The sequence below is a fragment of the Podarcis vaucheri genome, assembly GCF_965113315.1.
Source record: "Podarcis vaucheri genome assembly, chromosome: 4".
In the NCBI taxonomy this organism is placed as follows: domain Eukaryota; kingdom Metazoa; phylum Chordata; class Lepidosauria; order Squamata; family Lacertidae; genus Podarcis; species Podarcis vaucheri.
The window spans coordinates 26,533,913-26,552,986 of NC_138762.1; the positions used below are offsets into that span (position 1 = coordinate 26,533,913).

Below are 19,074 nucleotides of genomic sequence, written 5' to 3' on the forward strand. Positions count from 1 at the left end.
CTCCTTCTTGGTTTGCTCTCTCTTGGCTCTGCCTCCGCCCGTCGCAATTGGGATCATTTTGAACTGAGGTTTGGTGGGAACCTCAAAGGGCTGTGACGAGTTGAGGTGGACCAGGAGCGCTCTGCCGGGAGTCTCGGAGGATTGGGGATGCTGGACGTGGGCACGCAAAGGGTGCCCTCTGGTTAAGGGGGAGAGCGGTTACTCTTCTGCTCTCCCCTGCGCTAAGAGTTTGTAATAAAGGTAACCCTAGATCTTATAATTTCTTACACTACTGAGACCACCTGAGGGGTTTGAATGGAATCTCCTGCTACAACTTGTTAGGATTATAACATGATTCAGCCATGATAAATTGGCACGTCCTATGCCCTTTTAAAATGGGGGGGGGGGTTGGAGGCAGTGGGTTATTAGGTTGTTTTTATTTTGATTATATATTTTGTGGTTTTGTGCTTTTATATTTTGATTTTGTTTTGTGAACTGCCCTGAGACCTCCGGTTATTGGAGGCATATAAATTCTATTATTCTTTTTTTTTTTTTATAAAATTTTTATTGGTTTTACAAAAGTTTTTATAACAAACAAACATAAAAAAAACAGACAAACAAACAAATATAATTTCATAATGTCCTTTCATAGACTTCTTTCCTCGGACTTCCCCATACCTCCCCTTTCTGCATCCTCATGTCCAAATTTTATAGCAACTTATAAATGTTTTTTCCCGTCCTAATTCATCATAGTCCTTTCTTAATCTAATCTTATATTACTGCAACCCTTTCTCTCTATGAAATCTCGACATTCTAAACTTCATCAAGTTTATAATAGTCCTTAAGATAAATCTTAAATTTCTTCCAGTCTTCTTCCGCAGTCTCCTTTCCCTGGTCACGAATTCTGCTCGTCATTTCCGCCAATGTCATATAGTCAATCACTTTCATCTGCCATTCTTCCACGGTGGGTAAATCTTGTGTCTTCCAATACTTTGCGATCAGTATTCTTGCTGCTGTTGTTGCATACATAAAGAAAGTTCTATCCTTATAAATTCTATTATTCTTATTCTTATTATTAATACCATGATTCCTCTTGAAGTGTTAAACTAGCATAAACTTGCACTGTCACATGTGCCACTTTATATTCATTCTGCACGCATAAGAAATTGTTATTTTTACCATTGCTAAATTTTGGAGATCTTTGAATCATAGAACTGTAGATCCTAACTTAATGGAATATTGGTATATTTGTTCTGGAAGGTAATTCTCATGAAAAAACCTGATAGACAAGTAATGTGAGCAAAGAACCAACAAAAAGTCAGATTTTCTGCAACTTGGTTCAATTTTATTTAGTATGAACTTCAAAAAAAACATGGATACAGACCACCTACTTCTCACAGGGACTTATGAGACTATGTTTTTATTTATTATTTGTATTGTATTTGTATTTGTTTGGCAAGATGTAGCACTCTTGAAGGCAGGAAGATGTTGATTGTTCATTCTGAAAACAATAAAAATTGTTTAAAAAATAAATTAATATTGTAGTGTGGCAGCACCTACATTTTGGAACTCCCCGTGTACTGGGATCAGGCAGAAATCTTTGTCGTACTCTTTTCTTTTTTTTTTTTGCAGTTAGATTTTTATTCAGTTTTTCATTTACTTATATTGGTTACAACATAATTACATATTTACACTTTTTGAGCCTCCACCAGCACCTCCCACAATCATCCATTGTTCTTATTTCCTCGCATTTTCCTATATAGTATTGCTAGTTTACCATTAGTTTACACCTCTCTATTCCTATCTTGCAATATTCCTTACCGTATTACAAAGTCTCTTTGAACCCCACTAGCGTTGTTTGTTGATCACATATAGTTTCCAGATATGCCGCAAACTTCCCCCAGTCCTCGGTGAATTTTTGATCTTTTTGATATCTTATTCTTCCAGTCAATTTGTCTAATTCCGCGTAATCTATAAGTTTCATCCTCCAGTCGCTCAGAGTCGGCATTTCCTCCTGTCTCCACCTCTGGGCCATCAGTATTCTTGCCGCTGTCGCAGCATATTGGAACAATTTATAGTCCCGTCTTTTTATCTCTCTTCCTGTTATACCTAGTAGGAAGGACTCTGGCTTCTTAACAAACGAATATTTAAAGATCTTTTTCAATTCACAATAAATCGATTCCCAGAAGCCCCTCACCTTCCTACAATCCCACCACATATGGAAGAGAGATCCCTCTTTTTCTTTGCATTTCCAGCACTTGTTACATGTCTTATACATTTTTGACAACTTTGCCGGTGTGATATACCACCTGTACACCATCTTCATTATATTTTCTTTCAGTGCTGTACATGCAGTGAATTTCATATTTTCGTTCCATACCTTTTCCCAATCCTCTAGTTGTATGCTGTGACCAAGATCTCTGGCCCACTTAATCATGACCGACTTGATTTCCTCGTCCTTTGTTTGCCATTCTAAAAGTATTTTGTACATTTTCGAAATTATCTTAACATCATTGTCAATTATATCTAATTGAAATTTAGACGCTTTTTCCATATATCCCCTTTCTTTTAGATCCTTGTTAAACATTGCATTTGCCTGGAAATAGTGTAACCAATCATAGACCTGATCCTTCACTTGTTCATATGGCTTAAATTTCCATTTCTCCCCCTCTTTCACTACCAATTCACCATAAGTTATCCAATTTGATCTCATATTCGTTTTTTTTACCGACATTACCTCTAGTGGAGACAACCAATGCGGAGTTTTAAATTCCAGAATATTTTTGTACCTGTCCCAAACCTCTATTATAGAGCCCCTGATAACATGATTAGTGAAACTTTGGTGGATTTTCTTCTTCTCCCGCCATAAATAGGCGTGCCATCCCGATCTATTATCATGGCCCTCTAGATCTAACAATTTATTATTATTTAATTTTATCCACTCCTTTAGCCAGCAAAGACAGGACGCCTCGTAATAGAGTTTTAGATCTGGCAGGGCAAAACCGCCTCTTTCTTTGGCGTCTGTCAACAGCTTAAATTGTATCCTTGGCTTCTTGCCCTGCCAGATATATCTCGAGAGCGTTCTTTGCCACTCTTTAAATACACTTATTCCCCTGATTATAGGGATCATCTGGAACAGAAATATCATCTTTGGGAGCACACACATTTTGACCGCTGATATTCTGCCCCAGAAGGACAGTTTCATTCTACCCCAGGTTTCTAAATCTTTCTTTATTCCGTTCCACACCTGAGTATAATTATTCTGATATAAATCAATATTTTTGGGGGTCAACCATATTCCCAAATACTTTACTTTTTTGGCCACATCAATTCCTGATTCTCATTGCAACTCATCCACCAGAGTCAGATCAGTATTCTTAGCCATTAGTTTTGTTTTTTTCTTATTTAGAGTAAATCCCGCCACTTTGCCAAACTCTTCTATTTCCTTCAATACCTCATTTAAGCTGTTTTTTGGTTCTTCAATCGTTATTACTATGTCATCCGCAAAGGCTTTGATCTTGTATTCATTTTTGCCGACTGTAACCCCCTTTATTTTGTCGTTGTTCCTTACTGAACCCAGAAGGACTTCCAGGACTGTTATAAATAGTAACGGCGAGAGAGGACACCCCTGTCTGGTACCTTTCGATATCTTGAACTCTTCTGTATATACATTATTCACAATCAATTTAGCTCTTTGTTCCGAATAAATTGCCCTTATTCCGTTGTAAAATTCATTCCCCACTTCCATCATTTCTAAATTTTTTAACATAAATTCCCACGATACATTATCGAAAGCCTTCTCTGCGTCCACAAACATTAATAAGGCTTGCTTCTCAGTCCTTACAGACAGATATTCCAAAATATTAATTATGTTCCTAACATTATCTCTCATCTGCCTGCCCGGAAGGAAGCCTGCCTGATCTACATGTATTATTTCTTGTAATATCTTCTTTAATCTCTTTGCTAATATTCCAGCAAAAATCTTGTAGTCTGTGTTTAACAGAGATATTGGCCTATAATTCTTTACTTGTGTCAAATCAGAGTCTTGCTTTGGAATGAGTGTAATAAAGGCCTCTCTCCACGTTCCGGGGATATCCTGTTGTTGTAGTATGTTATTCATGACTTCCTTTATTGGTACTATTAGGGCGTGCCTCAGTTCTTTGTAGTAGCTAGATGTTAGACCATCTGGTCCTGGTGCCTTCCCTTTCTTCAGTTCTTTTATTATTTCTATTATTTCCTCATTTACTATTGGGGCGTTCAGTCGGTCTTTCTTATCTGTCGGGATCTTTTTCACACCTTTTTCCTTTAAAAATCTTTCTATTTTCTTCGTATTATTCTTTTCTCTGTTGTTATATAAATGTTTATAGAAATCCAAAAATCCTTTCCTAATGGCTTTGGGATTCTCAACTTCTTCTCCCTCTAAGATAATTTTATTAATTGTGTTTTGTTCTTTCCTTTTCTTAATTTGCCACGCAAGCCATTTGCCGGATTTATTAGCGAATTCAAAGTTTTTCTGTCGAAGCCTTTTGATGTTCCATTCCACCTCTTTGTTAATAATCATTGCAAATTGTGCCTGCAGGACTTTAATATTCTATTTTTGAGCTGTTTGGGTTCTTAATTAATTTTACTTCATTATCCATTATTTGTTTTAAGATCTCCTTCTTCCCTTTCTCCCTGTTCTTATTCTTAATCGCATTCTGTTGAATAAAGAATCCTCTTATAACTGCTTTGCTTGCATCCCAAACTATGCTCGTTTTTGTGCCTTTATTCATGTTATCTGTAAAGTAGTCTATCAATTTTTTCTTAGCCTCCTGAACAAGCTTCTGATCAGCTAAGAGATAATCATTAAGTCGCCATCTGAATGATCTTTCTTCATATCCTTTAACCTCCATTTTTATTGGGCTGTGGTCTGATATTGTTTTTGGTTGTATCTCAATCTGTCGAATTCTTGGAGTTAGCTCACTGGAAACCCAGATTTGATCAATTCTTGATAAAGACTTGTTTGGTTCCGAATAAAACGTAAATTGCTTCTCCAGCGGATGTCGAAGTCTCCATATATCAATTAAGTTAAAGTTTTTTATCATAGTAAAGAAAGTCTTAGGCAATTTTCCTTCTCTACTTACGTCTTTTTCTCTAAATCTATCGATTTCCAACGAGACCACCCCATTCATATCCCCCATAAGTATCATTTTTTGGTCCATGTATTCAAACAATTTCTCTTCCAAGTTTTTATAAAAATCAGTTTTATTCCCATTAGGTGCATATATCCCAACAATTATTATTTTTTCTCCTTGCCATTTAATCTGTATTACAATTATTCTACCTTCTTCATCTTTGAAAATTTGTTGCGCCTCAATGTTCTTTTTTACATATAATACAACCCCTCTCTTTTTCCCTTTATCAGAGGACACAAATTCGTTTCCTAATCTATTGTTAATCAAAATTTTCCTGTGCTTCCTTGCCACGTGTGTTTCTTGGAGGCAGATAATATCAAGATTTTTCTTTTTTAGGCATTGTTCAATTTTGTTTCGTTTTTTCTTGTCATTCATTCCATTAATATTCCAATTCCACAATTTTAGCGCCATCTTTTTCCAAATTAAGTTATTTATCTAATTGGTTTATCTAATTGATTTATCTAATTGATTATAGTCCGGCTTCTTCCTGTTCCTCTCCCTCCTCCTCCTCTTCCTCCTCCTCCTCCTCCTCCGGTTCTCTGTCTTCCCTTTCCTTTTCCGCCCAATACCTCCTCTCCAGTGGATCGACTCCTCCTACTGCTCCTCTTTCTTCTTCCTCCTCCACCATCAACTCCTTATATCGCCTCTGAAATTTACTTGTTTCCTCCGGGTTGATAAGTCTATGTTTCTTGCTTTTGTAGGTAAATGAGATCCCTTGAGGGAACTCCCATTTGAATTCAATCTTGTTTTTCTTGAGAATTTGGACCAATGGCTTATATGGGTCTCTTCGTTTCAACAGTCTTACTGGAATATCTTTGAAAATGATTATGTAATTCCCATCAATATTTAGCCTTTTTTCTCTATTTTTTTGTAGGATTAGGCTTCTCATATCTTTGTCTTTAAAGGTAATCAGACAATCTCCCGGCGTTTTCTTTATTCTAGTTGTTCTTGTTCTTATTCTGAATGCGTTTTGAACCGATCTTTCTACTTCTTCTTTTTGTATTGCCAACCATCGTGCTATTTCTATTATCAGTTTCTCTCTGATGTTTTCACCTTGTATTTCAGGGACTGCTCTCAACCTAAGATTCACCTCCCGTTGCCTCAATTCATTCATCGCGATTGCGTCCCATAATTCTTCTTGTGTTTTATTGACTTCCGATAATCCTACTTTTAGTTTTTCTTCCTCCCGTTTCACTTCCTTCATTTCTGCTCTTGTTTTTTTCATTCCTTCTTCCAGAGATTGTGTTCTTTTGGAAATATCTTTAATTTGACCTCTTAGCTCTTTTACAGTTTCCTCTATCTTTTGGTCCATTTTCCCAATTCTCGTATCCACCTGTTCTATTCTTGTATTCACATGCTCCAATTTATCCTCCATATTCTTTTCACTCTGTCTAATTTCAGCAAACATTTTCAAAATTTCTGTCTTGAAATCTGCATCTGGTTTAGATCCCCTCCTATCTCCTGGTGTCCCGCCCTCTGCACCCTTCTTAGGCACGTGAGACATCCTTCCAGTATAACCTTTAACGGCGGTTAGCACCCCCCTAGTATTATTCAATTTTATGTCAGTTCCCACCTTATTCACTTACAACCTTCGTAATATAGTTCCCAGTCCCAAATCCAATTGGAGAGTCCGTATAAGTTCTTTTAAAGTAGTTGTAAAACCTGGTTTAGTTCGGACTCCCAACCGGGGAGTCAAATGGAGCACAGATGGCAAGTGAAGTACTAATTGCGTCCAAAAAGTTTCACAGAGAGAAGGGGAAGAGGGAGAAAAGAGGGGGCGAAAAAAGCAGAGAAAGAGAACGGAACAGAAACAAAAAATCTTCTTACCACCAATTAGGCTAGTCCCTTTAGATATCGTAGTTTTTCCAATTATAGTCCAGTTATGCCGTAAAGGATTTCAGATGGGTATATATAAATAATAAGAAGGAAAGAAAAGAGGGGGGGAAAAAAAGGATTCCAGATTCAAAATTCAAGTCCTCTTTCCCCAGTCCAAAATTGAAGGAGCAAAAACAAAAGGGAAAAGAAAAAGAAAAAAAATAAAGATATGTATATATATAATAACCTTCTACCCCAGTTGGGCTATTCCTTGTAAAGTTTATAAAGTAGTTGTAAAATTATTCAGTCCAGTTCAGTCTTTAAACAAAGGAGTCAGATAAAACACATATGATGATTGAGACTGATTGAGAAGAAAAATATAACCTAGCTGTAGTTACTCTTCTGGCCACTGGGTGTCCTGGATTCCTGAAGTTAACTGGGTAGACTACCAAAAAGGGGGGGAAAGGAAAAAAACCGTGGTATAGTGAAAATGAGGGTTTCAGCTGCCTGTCCAATTCCTCAATTCTCTGATGCCATTTAGAGACCAGTACTTTGAATTAAATCCAAATGGGTTACATAAGAGGCACCCAAACAAAGATTTTTGCAGAGCAAGGCAAAGACAGGAACAGAAATAGCCCGAAAAACTGACCGTGTAATGGAGTCAAAAGCACTTCCTCTATTACGCAGCCTTTTTGTTGAGAAGAAAAAAAAAGGAGTTGCAATTATTCTTTTCAGCTTCCTCTTTCAGAATTCCAAAAAGGACCTTAGAATTCCAGCTCTTGACCCTCCGTTCCCCCCTTTTAGCTTAAGTTCTTCTTTCTCAATCAAAGAGTTAGTTTGTATCAGATAGTTTGTAGCAGCTTTGAGGGGGGAAAGAAACTGTAGCCGCTAGCGGCGACACGCTTTCACTTTCGGCAACTTTGCTTCCCCAATGCGTACAAATTGATTGGAGATAGTGCTAGTCTCGTAAGTAAATATAATCCACCGGTGCTTTCCTTAATTCCCCTGGTTTGTCCTGGAATTGTTTTAAGCCCGGGTTCCTTAGTTTCGAGAATTGTGAGCTCCCCCGGCAAGCTCGGGGCTTCGTTTTCCGGAGTTAGCTATGGCTTCCCCTTAGCCCGCTTCTCCTCCCCGCCGCTCTCTTCGCTCCGTGGAGTTACCTGGCGGCCGGGTGGTCTGCGTTTTGGCTCTCCGCGGGAGCCTGAGTGTCTGTACACCCTCCAGACACTACTTCGGGGGGTCACTGCGCCCAAAGACCCCCTTAATCCTCCGAAAAACCCGGGATTCTCCGCCTGGAAGCGATGGCGTCGCTCACAACCGGAAGCCTTTGTCGTACTCTTTTCAGCACCCGCTTAAAACATTTTTGTTCAGGTAAGCCTATCCAGACAAATAGAGCACTTCCATGTATTTCAATCTCTTTAGCTTACTGTAATTTTTAATTATCGTTTGAACATTTTAAATACATGTTTCAAATTTTAAGTTTAATTCTTTTTGTAAATAAGAGGTGTGGCATATGACTTTTATGAAATAATTGTCTAGAAAACTTGAAGGGCATAGGAAGCGAGATAGGAACTTTTTTGCTTTTTATTTGGATGTCCTGTTTATTGCTGTCTTTCTCTTTTATGAATTAATTGCAATATAATTTTTAATTAAGATACATGACCTATTGCATCAGCTCAACTTATACATACAATCTTTACAAAGCTTTTATAAATCTATGTTCCTAGTAGAACACTTTACTAATTCAAAGTTGCTCATAATGAAAACTGTTGTGTATAAAACTAAGTATGAACCACATATTGGATAGCATTCACAAGTTTCTTCAGTTTCCTGAGAAATATTCTTCTTATAACCTTACAGAAATTATTTTTCAAATATCTCTTTAAGCAGTATTAGTAGAAGTAATTAAAATCTGAAAAAACACAAGGGAACCAGGGCTGTAACCATTACCATTCTGGAACATGAGTCAAGCAGAACAACCAGTAATCAAACGCACACAAATGCTAGACTTTTGTTCAGCAGTTACTCAGACAACAGTCCTACCTGAAAATCCCCAGAGAAGCTGTTGGGCTAAAATATAATGAAATGCATTTTAAGGAGGAAATAAAGATGATAATAATAATGACACATGACAACTATGATGTGTGCGAGAGCAAACTGTAACTGCAGTGATTTGTCCATTCTTTTATATAAGGAAATGGCTGCTTTGGTCGGATAAAAGGGATTCTTCCATACGCACATTAACCATTTTCTTTCAAATAACCAGAATGAAAATTTTCCTATTATACTAAAGGAATGAGTGACCTTTTGTATATAGCAACAACTGTCGAAATCTCTGTTGCAGTTCTACTTTTATTCAGCATGTTGCATCATTACTGTATCAATGCATCTGTTATTTCTTTTGGAAGTTTTTTGTGCAAAGCTAGGCATAAATAAAGACAGTTCTCGTCAGAGTTTGCTACACAGAACACAAGAAAAATAAGGGTAGCACTCACTAGGATGTGGCTATTTTTCAATATTTTAATCTCAATATTGCATACTGAAGATCCGTACAAGTTGACATAAAGTGAGCCAGTTCTTCCCAGCAAAAGTTTTAAATCTGAAGAATGTCTCACACATGATTTTTTTTGTCTATGTTGATCAACATGAACAACAGCACATACTAACTGTAGTATACAATGGATATATTTTTTCCAAGAAGGATATTTGCTTCTAAATTTTCATTTCTTCTGATTCAGTAATAAGCCTGACTCTCATGGATACATAAAATGATTATGGATCATTAAAAAAAAAATTGAATTACAGTGGAGCTTCGGGTTACGTTGCCTCCGACTTACATCACCCTCAGCTTGTGACCAGCACAAACCCGGAAGTACTGGAACAGGTTACTTCTGGGTTTGCGCCGTTCGCGTACGCGCAGAAGTGCTAAATCGTGCCGCGTGCGTGAGCAGACGCGACTCTTTGGGTTGCATCATTTTCGGGTTGCGGCGAGGCCTCTGGAACGGATCCCCACCATAACCTGAGGTTCCACTGTATTTCATTCCTTTTGCCTTTACTTATGTCCACTCTTAAGTGTTTTGTGTCCTGATTAGCTTACAGTATATGCATTTTAGTGGGCTGTACTTGTGTCATGATAAGCCATATAAACATATTTTACCTCTGCTTTTGGCAGCATCTTTCAAAGCAGCCAGAACTTGTGGCTTCAGATCATCAGCAAGTAATCTTCCTTCAAGACCTGGGAAGAGGGACCTAGTATGTCATTAAAAAGAGAGTGTTGATCATCCATATAACTTGTGTCATTTTCCAAAGGCACAAATACTGTAAATGTAGTAATATTATTCATTATTTTTTTAGTGAATAATAAGTTCTTATCCTCTCCATGTTCCCTCCCAAGCAAATGATTACGGTATACCTCAGCCAAGATTGTGCAGCAAGACAGCCCCACTGTGGCCACACACTTCACAAAAAACACCATTGTGTCACACCTCTCCTAGGAGGAATAGCAACTCTTGGAGAGGGGAAGCAATTGCTATTGAGAGTGCAGCATGGGGATGGGGTGGGGGGAGACAATTAAAACCCTTCCCTCGTATACCACAGTCAATCCCTGGCCACCAGCCATAGACAAGTGGAATGCATTCATGATTTTCTAGTATTGTCTAGTGGATAGGCAAGTACATTACAAGATGCTTACTAAGCATGCATGGGAATATGGTCATAAAGATGTGCTGCATCTGAGTATGTGGCCAAATGCCAAACCACAGCCTCCATTCCCAGCTCACAAAAGGAAGACATGCACAGTTCTGTGACTCCACTGTACAGAACTGTATATGTTATACTCTGTGAACTATACAGAGTAACATTTAAATAAAAAACTTACACCATTATAAAATATGCTATAAAATGCATGTTATACCTTGGGAAACTTTCTGAAGTTATGTAAATTGCATCCTGATCTGATGTAGATGAAGAGAATGAAATAAAATTCCCATTTTGTAATGGTAAAAGCTCCAGTCCAATAAGCTCACTGTAGTTTCCATCACTAAGCACAAAATCTAAGACATGAAGCTTTTCATCAGCTGGTCCCTTGTGTCCAGATTGCCTTAATACTTGCCGCACTGTACCAGGAGTCACTTTTTTCACAGGTTTTGTACTAGAAACAATCAGGTCAACTGCATTAGCAATATTGTCTGGTACCTTAGCAACCTCTTTCCCCGAGTCCTGGAGGTAGTTTAGCACAGCTTGGGTGTATTCCAAACTCTCATCCATTTCTGAAAAATATACCTCCTCAACCTTTATCCAGTTATCAGTGATGGAGTAAATAACTTCATTCTGGAACAATTCATTCAAAAGAGGTTCTATAATTGGCTGCCAGTGAACTTTTGTTTTGTTTTTTTGTGGCCATAATCTATAAATTCTCTCAGCTGACAGTGGGAAATCTGAATTCTTTTCTGTTTCCATTCGTTTAATTGCTTCCAATACGAGGGTTGCATAGGCTTTGGGGACCACATTGGCCACAAGCAGCTCATTCCACAGGGCTGCTGGATCTCGCCATTGATCCAGCTCTCGCCATTTGATACTTCTTCTGTTATCTGTAAGGCCAAAAAAGCCACTCACGTGAACTGGAAGTCCTGTCTTACTTTCCTCGCCAGGAGGTAATGGAAGAAAACAAAATGCTCTTCCCGAAAACTGCGCTGCTGCTCCTTTTCCCTCTCCATCACTTGATAAAGACATTGCTATGCCAATAGTCGGAATATACTTCAAGTCATCAGCCAAAGAGTCCAATTCATTGCATATTCCTCGTCCTCCAACACTGTTACATACCAACCACGATGTCTTCTGTGCATCTTTAACACACTCATCTTCTAAAACTATGTTTATGTGGTATGTCACACATGTTATACTATTACTCGGAACACCTTTACAATATTGGCTTATTGCATTTCCCAGAATCTTGATAGAGTTGGGTCTTTCGTGCTTCAGAGCTTTATTCTCACTGGCAGTGACTCTAAAAATTAGTCGCTCGGTCCCATCAGCTTCCCTAACGTGTAATGAGACATCTTGCACACTTTTAAGGAAGAGGAGTACTGTATCTGCATCCGCTCTGAAGGATTCAAATAATTCAAGAACCTTTTCTTTGTTGTACAGATTGCTACTTAACTGGGAAGGTTGCTGGCGAAGAGGGAAACGAAAGAATGTACCAGGGAAATGACCAGTATTGAAGGTTTCCTTAGTGCTTCCAAACACACCAACGAAAGGCTTAAACTGGTCTATCAACTCATTAATTTCTTTGATGTCATCCTTTAGATTCCAACATTGACCTGATTCATGGGGTCCAAAAAGTGTTTGATGAGGGTCCAGCATTCCAATTTGGTCACCACTGAATATACTAGGAACATCTACAAAATAGAAGCAAAAAAGTATGAACAGCTTGTTTACAAGTCTACAACAACAACAAAAGCCTTAAAATCCCTTCAATTATTACATATACAACAATCTAACACATACATTAAATTAAGCAGGAAAAGAAGAAACCACTACTAAAAAGAGGAAAATTAAACACCACAGAACCCCCAGTCTTCCTCCAATGCTCAGGAGACAAAAATTCTACAAAGCACCCAATAAATGTTTTAAATGAAACTACTTTTGTCAGACTTTTCTTCCCTTTATACAAGCTCAATCTTAGAATAAACAAATTTTAAACTTGGAGCAAGCCTTAAGTGAATGCACAGATGGTGTTCACCCCCCCCCCATGCAACATTAAGTCTGCAGCATAAAAAATGCATTGTAACTACCTGTAATGTGATAAACTGAATTAAAACCAATTCCAAATCTTCCAACTTTAAGAGGATCATCTTTCTTTCTGCTTCTTGCTATCTCCTGAATTCCATGCCAGTCTTCGGGGGTAAAAACTGCATTGTTGAATACATAAAGTGCAGGACCTAAAGGGGGTGGGGGAGACATGGTAAATGTAAAAATATAGGCTGATTTGGAAACAGCATAGATATTTAGATATTTATAATTAAATTACTGAGTACTATAAAGAATACGGATACAAACGGAAACTGACTTTAACCCCAACTGATTCTATAATTTTGGATTAGTTTTACATATTTTAAAGATCCAAACACTTGTTTCTAACTCATTTTCATGATAAACCTAACTAGCAACAGCACAGATCGATTAAATGGTAGTTTAAGCCTAGAGTCAATTATCTTGAGCCACAAACTGATACAACTGGATTACTAACCAAATAGCTCTTTTTGAAAGCCAAATGTAAAATGTAAGCCTAGCTGCAATGTTCTAGAGTTAGCTATGCTCCTCAGTATATCACTACACCACAATAAAACTAATAATTCAGGAAGAAAATTAGATATGGAAAAGATAACTTACCCTGATATTGTGCCATGTCTTTAGACCACAGAGACTCTGTCCCATACTGAGTCTCATCATATAGAAACTTAACTTCTGTGGCACCAGCATCTTCTGCATTTTGAATCAATTCCTGAAAACAAAACAAATATCGAGAGCTATGTAATAACATGCAATAATTAACAAATGGGATTAAATAACATCAGCAGATATCCTACTCGACTACTGTATTCACCTCTGCTTGTGATGGAGTGATTAGATGCAATATAGACTAAGATACAACACAGCGGAAGATGGTGGCATTAATATCTCATTCAAGTTCCAAATGTTTCAATTACTTTTTGTTAAAGGCATTATTCCCATGCTGGTCAAGCATACTTAAGGGCAATATATAGTTAACATATATTTTTTGTGTAAATTATCAGCATTTCAAATTCTGAGATTCTTATCTTATGTGGAACCTATATAGTGACACCTCCTTAAACTACCATATACAGTGGTACCTCGGGTTAAGAACTTAATTCATTCCAGAGGTCCGTTCTTAACCTGAAACTGTTCTTAACCTGAGGTACCACTTTAGCTAATGGGGCCTCCCGCTGCTGCTGCCGCATGATTTCTGTTCTCATCCTGAAGCAAAGTTCTTAACCTGAGGTACTATTTCTGGGTTAGCAGAGTCTGTAACCTGAAGCGTCTGTAACCCGAGGTACCACTGTATATACAAATATAAAATTTGTCAACAAAACTATAAGCACAGTTCAAATACAACAAAAAGCAATGGTTTTTCAATAAGAACCTAAGCAAAAGCAAGCCTCAGGCTTCCAAGTATCCCATTCTTCTTACCCTGTTCTTCACTTAAGAGGGGGAGACATTGCAAGCTCCAGCTTCTGTCAATAAATCATGGTCTAATATCTTGGTTGGCACACATACACAAAACTAACCCCATGGTTTGGACAAACCATAGTTTCCCATGAACAGTTGACTCATGGTGTACTGTAAAATAACAAACGGAAGTTTCTAATTTCCTTCTGTCATTAAACCAGGAGGAAAAACAGAACCAATAATGTTATTCAGTACCCCAGTTCCATATTTAAAAATGTGCAAAGCACTGTTCGTTAACATATTTATAGCAAGGTATTGTTTTTCTTACTTTAAAATGTTTTCCTTACTTTAATTTCCTTGAATTCCTTATTTTAAAATATGTTGTTACACTGTACCTTAAGAATCTGTCCTCCTTCTGGATATCTTCTTAAAATATCTTTAAGGAAATCAACAAGCGGTGGAGTTGTTTGTCCAAAACGACCTAGAAATGCAGAAGAAGCAAAATGTCATGTACTTGTTTTAGGGAGAAAAGACACATAATTGTTACTCTTCACGACTGCAATTATTAGTTTCAGGTTTGTATTGCAGATTGTTAATTCACAGATTACAGGCTAGGAATGTAACACTATAAACTGATGAAAAGGATAAAATTGCTGAAAATATTTGAAAGAAAAATGTATGTCTTAAATCATTCACACTATAAGATAAATTGACTCATACAGGAATGTACACTGCAATTTTTTCCTTTAGATAGAAATCTGTTTTTGTAATTTGTTTTAAAAATGAATATATGCAGAGATGAAAAATAGTAAAAAAGAGGAGAAATGAGAGATGCAAGGGTAAAGGGAAGATTTATTGTAATTTACTATACCTCCTCCTTTTAGGCCCTTTGACAAAAGATTTAGAAATACATGATTCTGAGAAGTCTGAAGGTCCCCAACCTCAACACAGTCTGACAACTGAAAGGGAAAGTTTTTTTTTTAATGTTGTGCATTCTTGAATATGCAATGTATCAAAAGTATATAAACTGCTTCAACCTGTGAAGACAACCAGTCAACAAATGACCACATGTGCCGCCATAAATATTTATCAGGATATATTTATCAGGCATGGGAAATTTCTGGCCTCTGGATCAAATTGGGCCCAGTAAGGGTCCTAATTTGGCCTATGGGGCTATCTTCCCACATATTACGTAGAAAAAGAAAAGCTTTCTTCTTCAGCAGTGTAAGTTGTGTCAATAAAATATATAATTGTATCTATTTATATGAAATACAGTTGCATATAATTTGAATCAGAGCAGATCCTCATTATGTAAACATCATCTACACTTTTAAAAAAATTCAAAGACATGCTTTCTTGAAGAACCAGCTCCAAAGCATCAGTTCGAAAAAACTGGGCCCTCAATCAATACACCTTAAGATTTGAATAACTCTCCCCCAGCCATCACAAGTTTTCTGGAGATACCTGGCTATATCTAACACTATGCAAGCAGCATTACATCTTCTTCCTCTTCTCTCCCCATGCCCACCCCCACCCAAGTCTGCTCCAGAAGATACCCCAACCTTCTGGAGCAGATTTTGAGGGTGCACAGAGGGCTACACAGGAGATCAGTTCCATTAGGCACACAGAAGTCTACTGCACACATGAAGCAGCATCACTGGACACCACCCACTCATTTCCCTGCTCATTGTAAAGACCTACTTATTGCACTGGAAGAGCAGGAGACCAGACCCACCAGCACAAACTATCCTAACAAATGACTTGATGTCCAGGTCTCTTAAGACTATGCGAGGAAGGTTCATAGCTCAATGGCACAGCATCTGCTATGTATGCAAATGTTTAATTCTCAGCATGCCCAAGTAGGGCTGGGAATGTCCCCTATCTGAAACCCTGGGGCATTTCTGCTAGTCAGTGTGAACAATATTGAGCAACATGGACCAGTGGTCTGATTCAGTACAAAACAGCTTTTCCTATGTTCCTAGCCAATATGATATATTAATATGAAACACAAGGAGGAAGGTTGGGCTCAAGTTTTTAGGAGATTATATGTTGAAATCAGTAACAACCATAATTAAAACATACTCCTTACTAATACAACAATTTATAATTTAGCTAGTCTGTCAATTAATGCTTTCCTGTATTTCTCAGAAGGAAAGTAACAATTTCAAAACTACTTCAAAAAGGGTATCTGGAAGCTTTCCAGAAGACTAAGGAAGCTTACCTCTCTTCCCTTGTGGTAGAGACACTGCTCAGCTACAGGAAAACCTGTCTCTGGATAAATTAACTCTTTTATGGATGCCACAGACACTGAAGAAGGCACCTCAAACGTCCTGCAGCCCACATAGTCATGAAGCACAGTCACTGTGGCTGTCCTACACCAAAAAATAAAGGATAGGGCATCTTATTTGAATGAATGGAGAAAGGAAACAGCAATACAAAGCCAAGCAGAGCTAGACATCCTTTCTTATTAGAACATTATTAGAACCTCTTATGTTCATAGGTTTATCACCTATGAACTACTCAAACCATCCAAGGTAGCGGCCCTCATCACATGCTGTAGTAATTAAAGTACTCTATGCACTGTGTGAATAAGCATCTCTTTCTACCTGTCATAAACCTATTTTCAATCAATTTCCCTGAATGACTCTAATATTATCAGAAAGGGGTTACAAATTCTGCTCCTTAAATTACAGTGGTGCCTCGCAAGACGAAAATAATTCGTTCCGCGAGTCTTTTCGTCTTGCGAAGCACGGTCAGTCGCAACTGCGCCTCTTCAAGCGGCTTTTCGTCTTGCGAAGCAAGCCCATAGGGAAATTCATCTAGCGAAGCAACGCAAAACCGAAAAACCCTTTCGTCTAGCGAGTTTTTCGTCTTGCGAGGCATTCGTCTTGCGGGGCACCACTGTATGAATGTTCAGAAGCCTACAGCCACTGAACTCCATAGCTGTTTACCAAAGCACCAAAAGGGTTTGTTTTTATTTGCAGGAAAGATGCCCCAACCCTTGATCACTTTAGCAGCTGTTTTTGTACCTTCTTCAGTTTAATTAATACCTTTTTGAAACAGAGCACAGATGCTGTATTCTAACAGTGGTACATCATGGTTATATGTTACAGATTGCCTTCAACTAACCTTTCCTACAAGTAGAGTAGAAATTAATGGCCATTATTAACTTAGGTATATTAATTTCAATGGGACTACTCTAAGTAAAAGTCAGTTGATGAAAACCTATATAATTATGATAGCTATCGTCTTTAAGTTTCCTTCTTAAGAATTACTTTATCTGGCCCTTACACTACCACAATACACCCGGGGCAAAATCTGGTCTTTCAAATTTCAGCAGTGCCCTGTGCAAGGCCAAAATTTGGCGCCACCCTACTTCTCACCTCTTGTTCTGCTCTATTCACTACATTATACAGTGGTACCTCAGGTTAAGTACTTAATTCGTTCCGGAGGTCCGTTCTTAACCTGAAACTGTTCTTAACCTGAAGCACCACTTTAGCTAATTTAAGCTAACTTTCTGTTCTCATCCTGAAGCAAAGTTCTTAACCCGAGGTACTATTTCTGGGTTAGCGGAGTCTGTAACCTGAAGCGTATGTAACCCGAGGTACCACTGTAGTTGTGATGCCCTGTGATGCCCCTTATGCTCAGCACCCAGTGGGGGGGGGGGACCTGTCCTGCTGCCCAACCAAGAATGGGATACTCAGCAAGTCCTGCGTCAGGCTAGAAGTTTAACACACTTATAGCAGCAGAAGCATTCTTGGTTCACTGCCCATAACGTCAGCTGCACGAAGCAGACACGGAAAGTGAGGGGTGTAAGGTGTGTGTGGATGCTCACACCTCTGCACGGGATAAACAAGGCAGAAAGGGAGGCAGGCAGGCACACCATCGACATTCACCATCCATCGCGTCTGCGGCCCGTGAAAGCTCATGACACAAACCAAGCTGCAAGACTGCAAGGCACCACGCGGGACCCGTGTGTGTGGTGTGTGCTTCCCGCCCCCATTGCACGACACGTGTAGCCCAATCCTAGGTCCCACTCCTTCCTGAGCAAAAAGAGGGTCAGGAAGAGCCTCGAGGGGGCGGAGAGGAGCCAGTCGACCCCCCGACCCACCCCTTTCTCCCTCACCCCGAGGCGCACAGCCCGCGCGCCGCCCGGCCTCACTCACATGCCCGGCCGCCTCCTCCGCGCCAGCCAGGCCCACTCGGTCCGTGACAGGCAGCTCGAAGCGGCGCCGCTCGCGCCCGCCAGATTAGAAAAAGACCGTTAGCCGCGACGCCTGCCAGGCCCCTCTCTCTCTCTCTCTCTCTCTCTCTCAGCCCGCCTCCTCCTCCTCCTGGCGACGCCGGTTCCGCACATGGGGAAGGGGTGGGGACTTGCCCTGAGGAGGACGGGCAGCAACCGTCGGCGGAGGGAGGCGCGATGCGATTCTCCGCCGCAGGGGAGGGACGAAGGAAGGGAGGAGGGAAAAGCTGGCGGGTGCCGCCGCCGCCGCTGAGGAGGGTCGAGCGGGAAGCCGGCGTGGAAGGAAGGGGCGGGGAGGGCAAGCGCAGGATGAGAGCGAAAGCCCCGTCCCCGCAGACGCTTCGTTCAAAACAATAGTAACCGTGGCGAGAAATCTCCTCACGAAGCGCTCGCCCTGCGGCGCGGCGTGCGCAGAGGACCCACGCCCTCGTCCCCAGTGAACAAAGGCGGGAAATGCGCGCGCAGACGCTGCTAGGAGCGTAGGGAGCTGCCGCATACAGAGCACAGGCCTTTGGTCCGTGTAGCCCCGTGTTGCCGACCCTGGCTGGCAGTAGCACTCCAGCGTTTCGAGGCAAGAGGTCTCTCCCGACCCACTAGGGCGATGCCGAGCGAGGGTTGAGCCAGAGACCTGAATGCTAAGGTGATGCTCTTCCCTTCCAGAACCCTCCTTACTGC

General features: G+C 39.7%; 1 protein-coding gene across 2 annotated transcripts in view; it reads right to left on the minus strand.

Moving 5' to 3' along the window:
- The window catches only part of SACS (sacsin molecular chaperone), a 46,354-nt gene that overhangs the window by 16,630 nt on the left and 10,650 nt on the right, over positions 1 to 19,074 (minus strand). The window contains exons 2-9 of one of the 2 annotated variants that reach the window (XM_082220211.1): positions 16,378 to 16,528; positions 15,028 to 15,115; positions 14,552 to 14,637; positions 13,359 to 13,470; positions 12,761 to 12,907; positions 10,882 to 12,364; positions 10,126 to 10,217; positions 9,012 to 9,038 (exon numbers count right to left, since the gene is read on the minus strand). In XM_082220211.1, coding sequence (XP_082076337.1) covers positions 9,012 to 9,038; positions 10,126 to 10,217; positions 10,882 to 12,364; positions 12,761 to 12,907; positions 13,359 to 13,470; positions 14,552 to 14,637; positions 15,028 to 15,115; positions 16,378 to 16,528 — 2,186 coding nt within the window. The remainder of the gene's footprint in view (positions 1 to 9,011; positions 9,039 to 10,125; positions 10,218 to 10,881; positions 12,365 to 12,760; positions 12,908 to 13,358; positions 13,471 to 14,551; positions 14,638 to 15,027; positions 15,116 to 16,377; positions 16,529 to 19,074) is intronic. The other variant, XM_082220212.1, reaches the window with a different exon arrangement.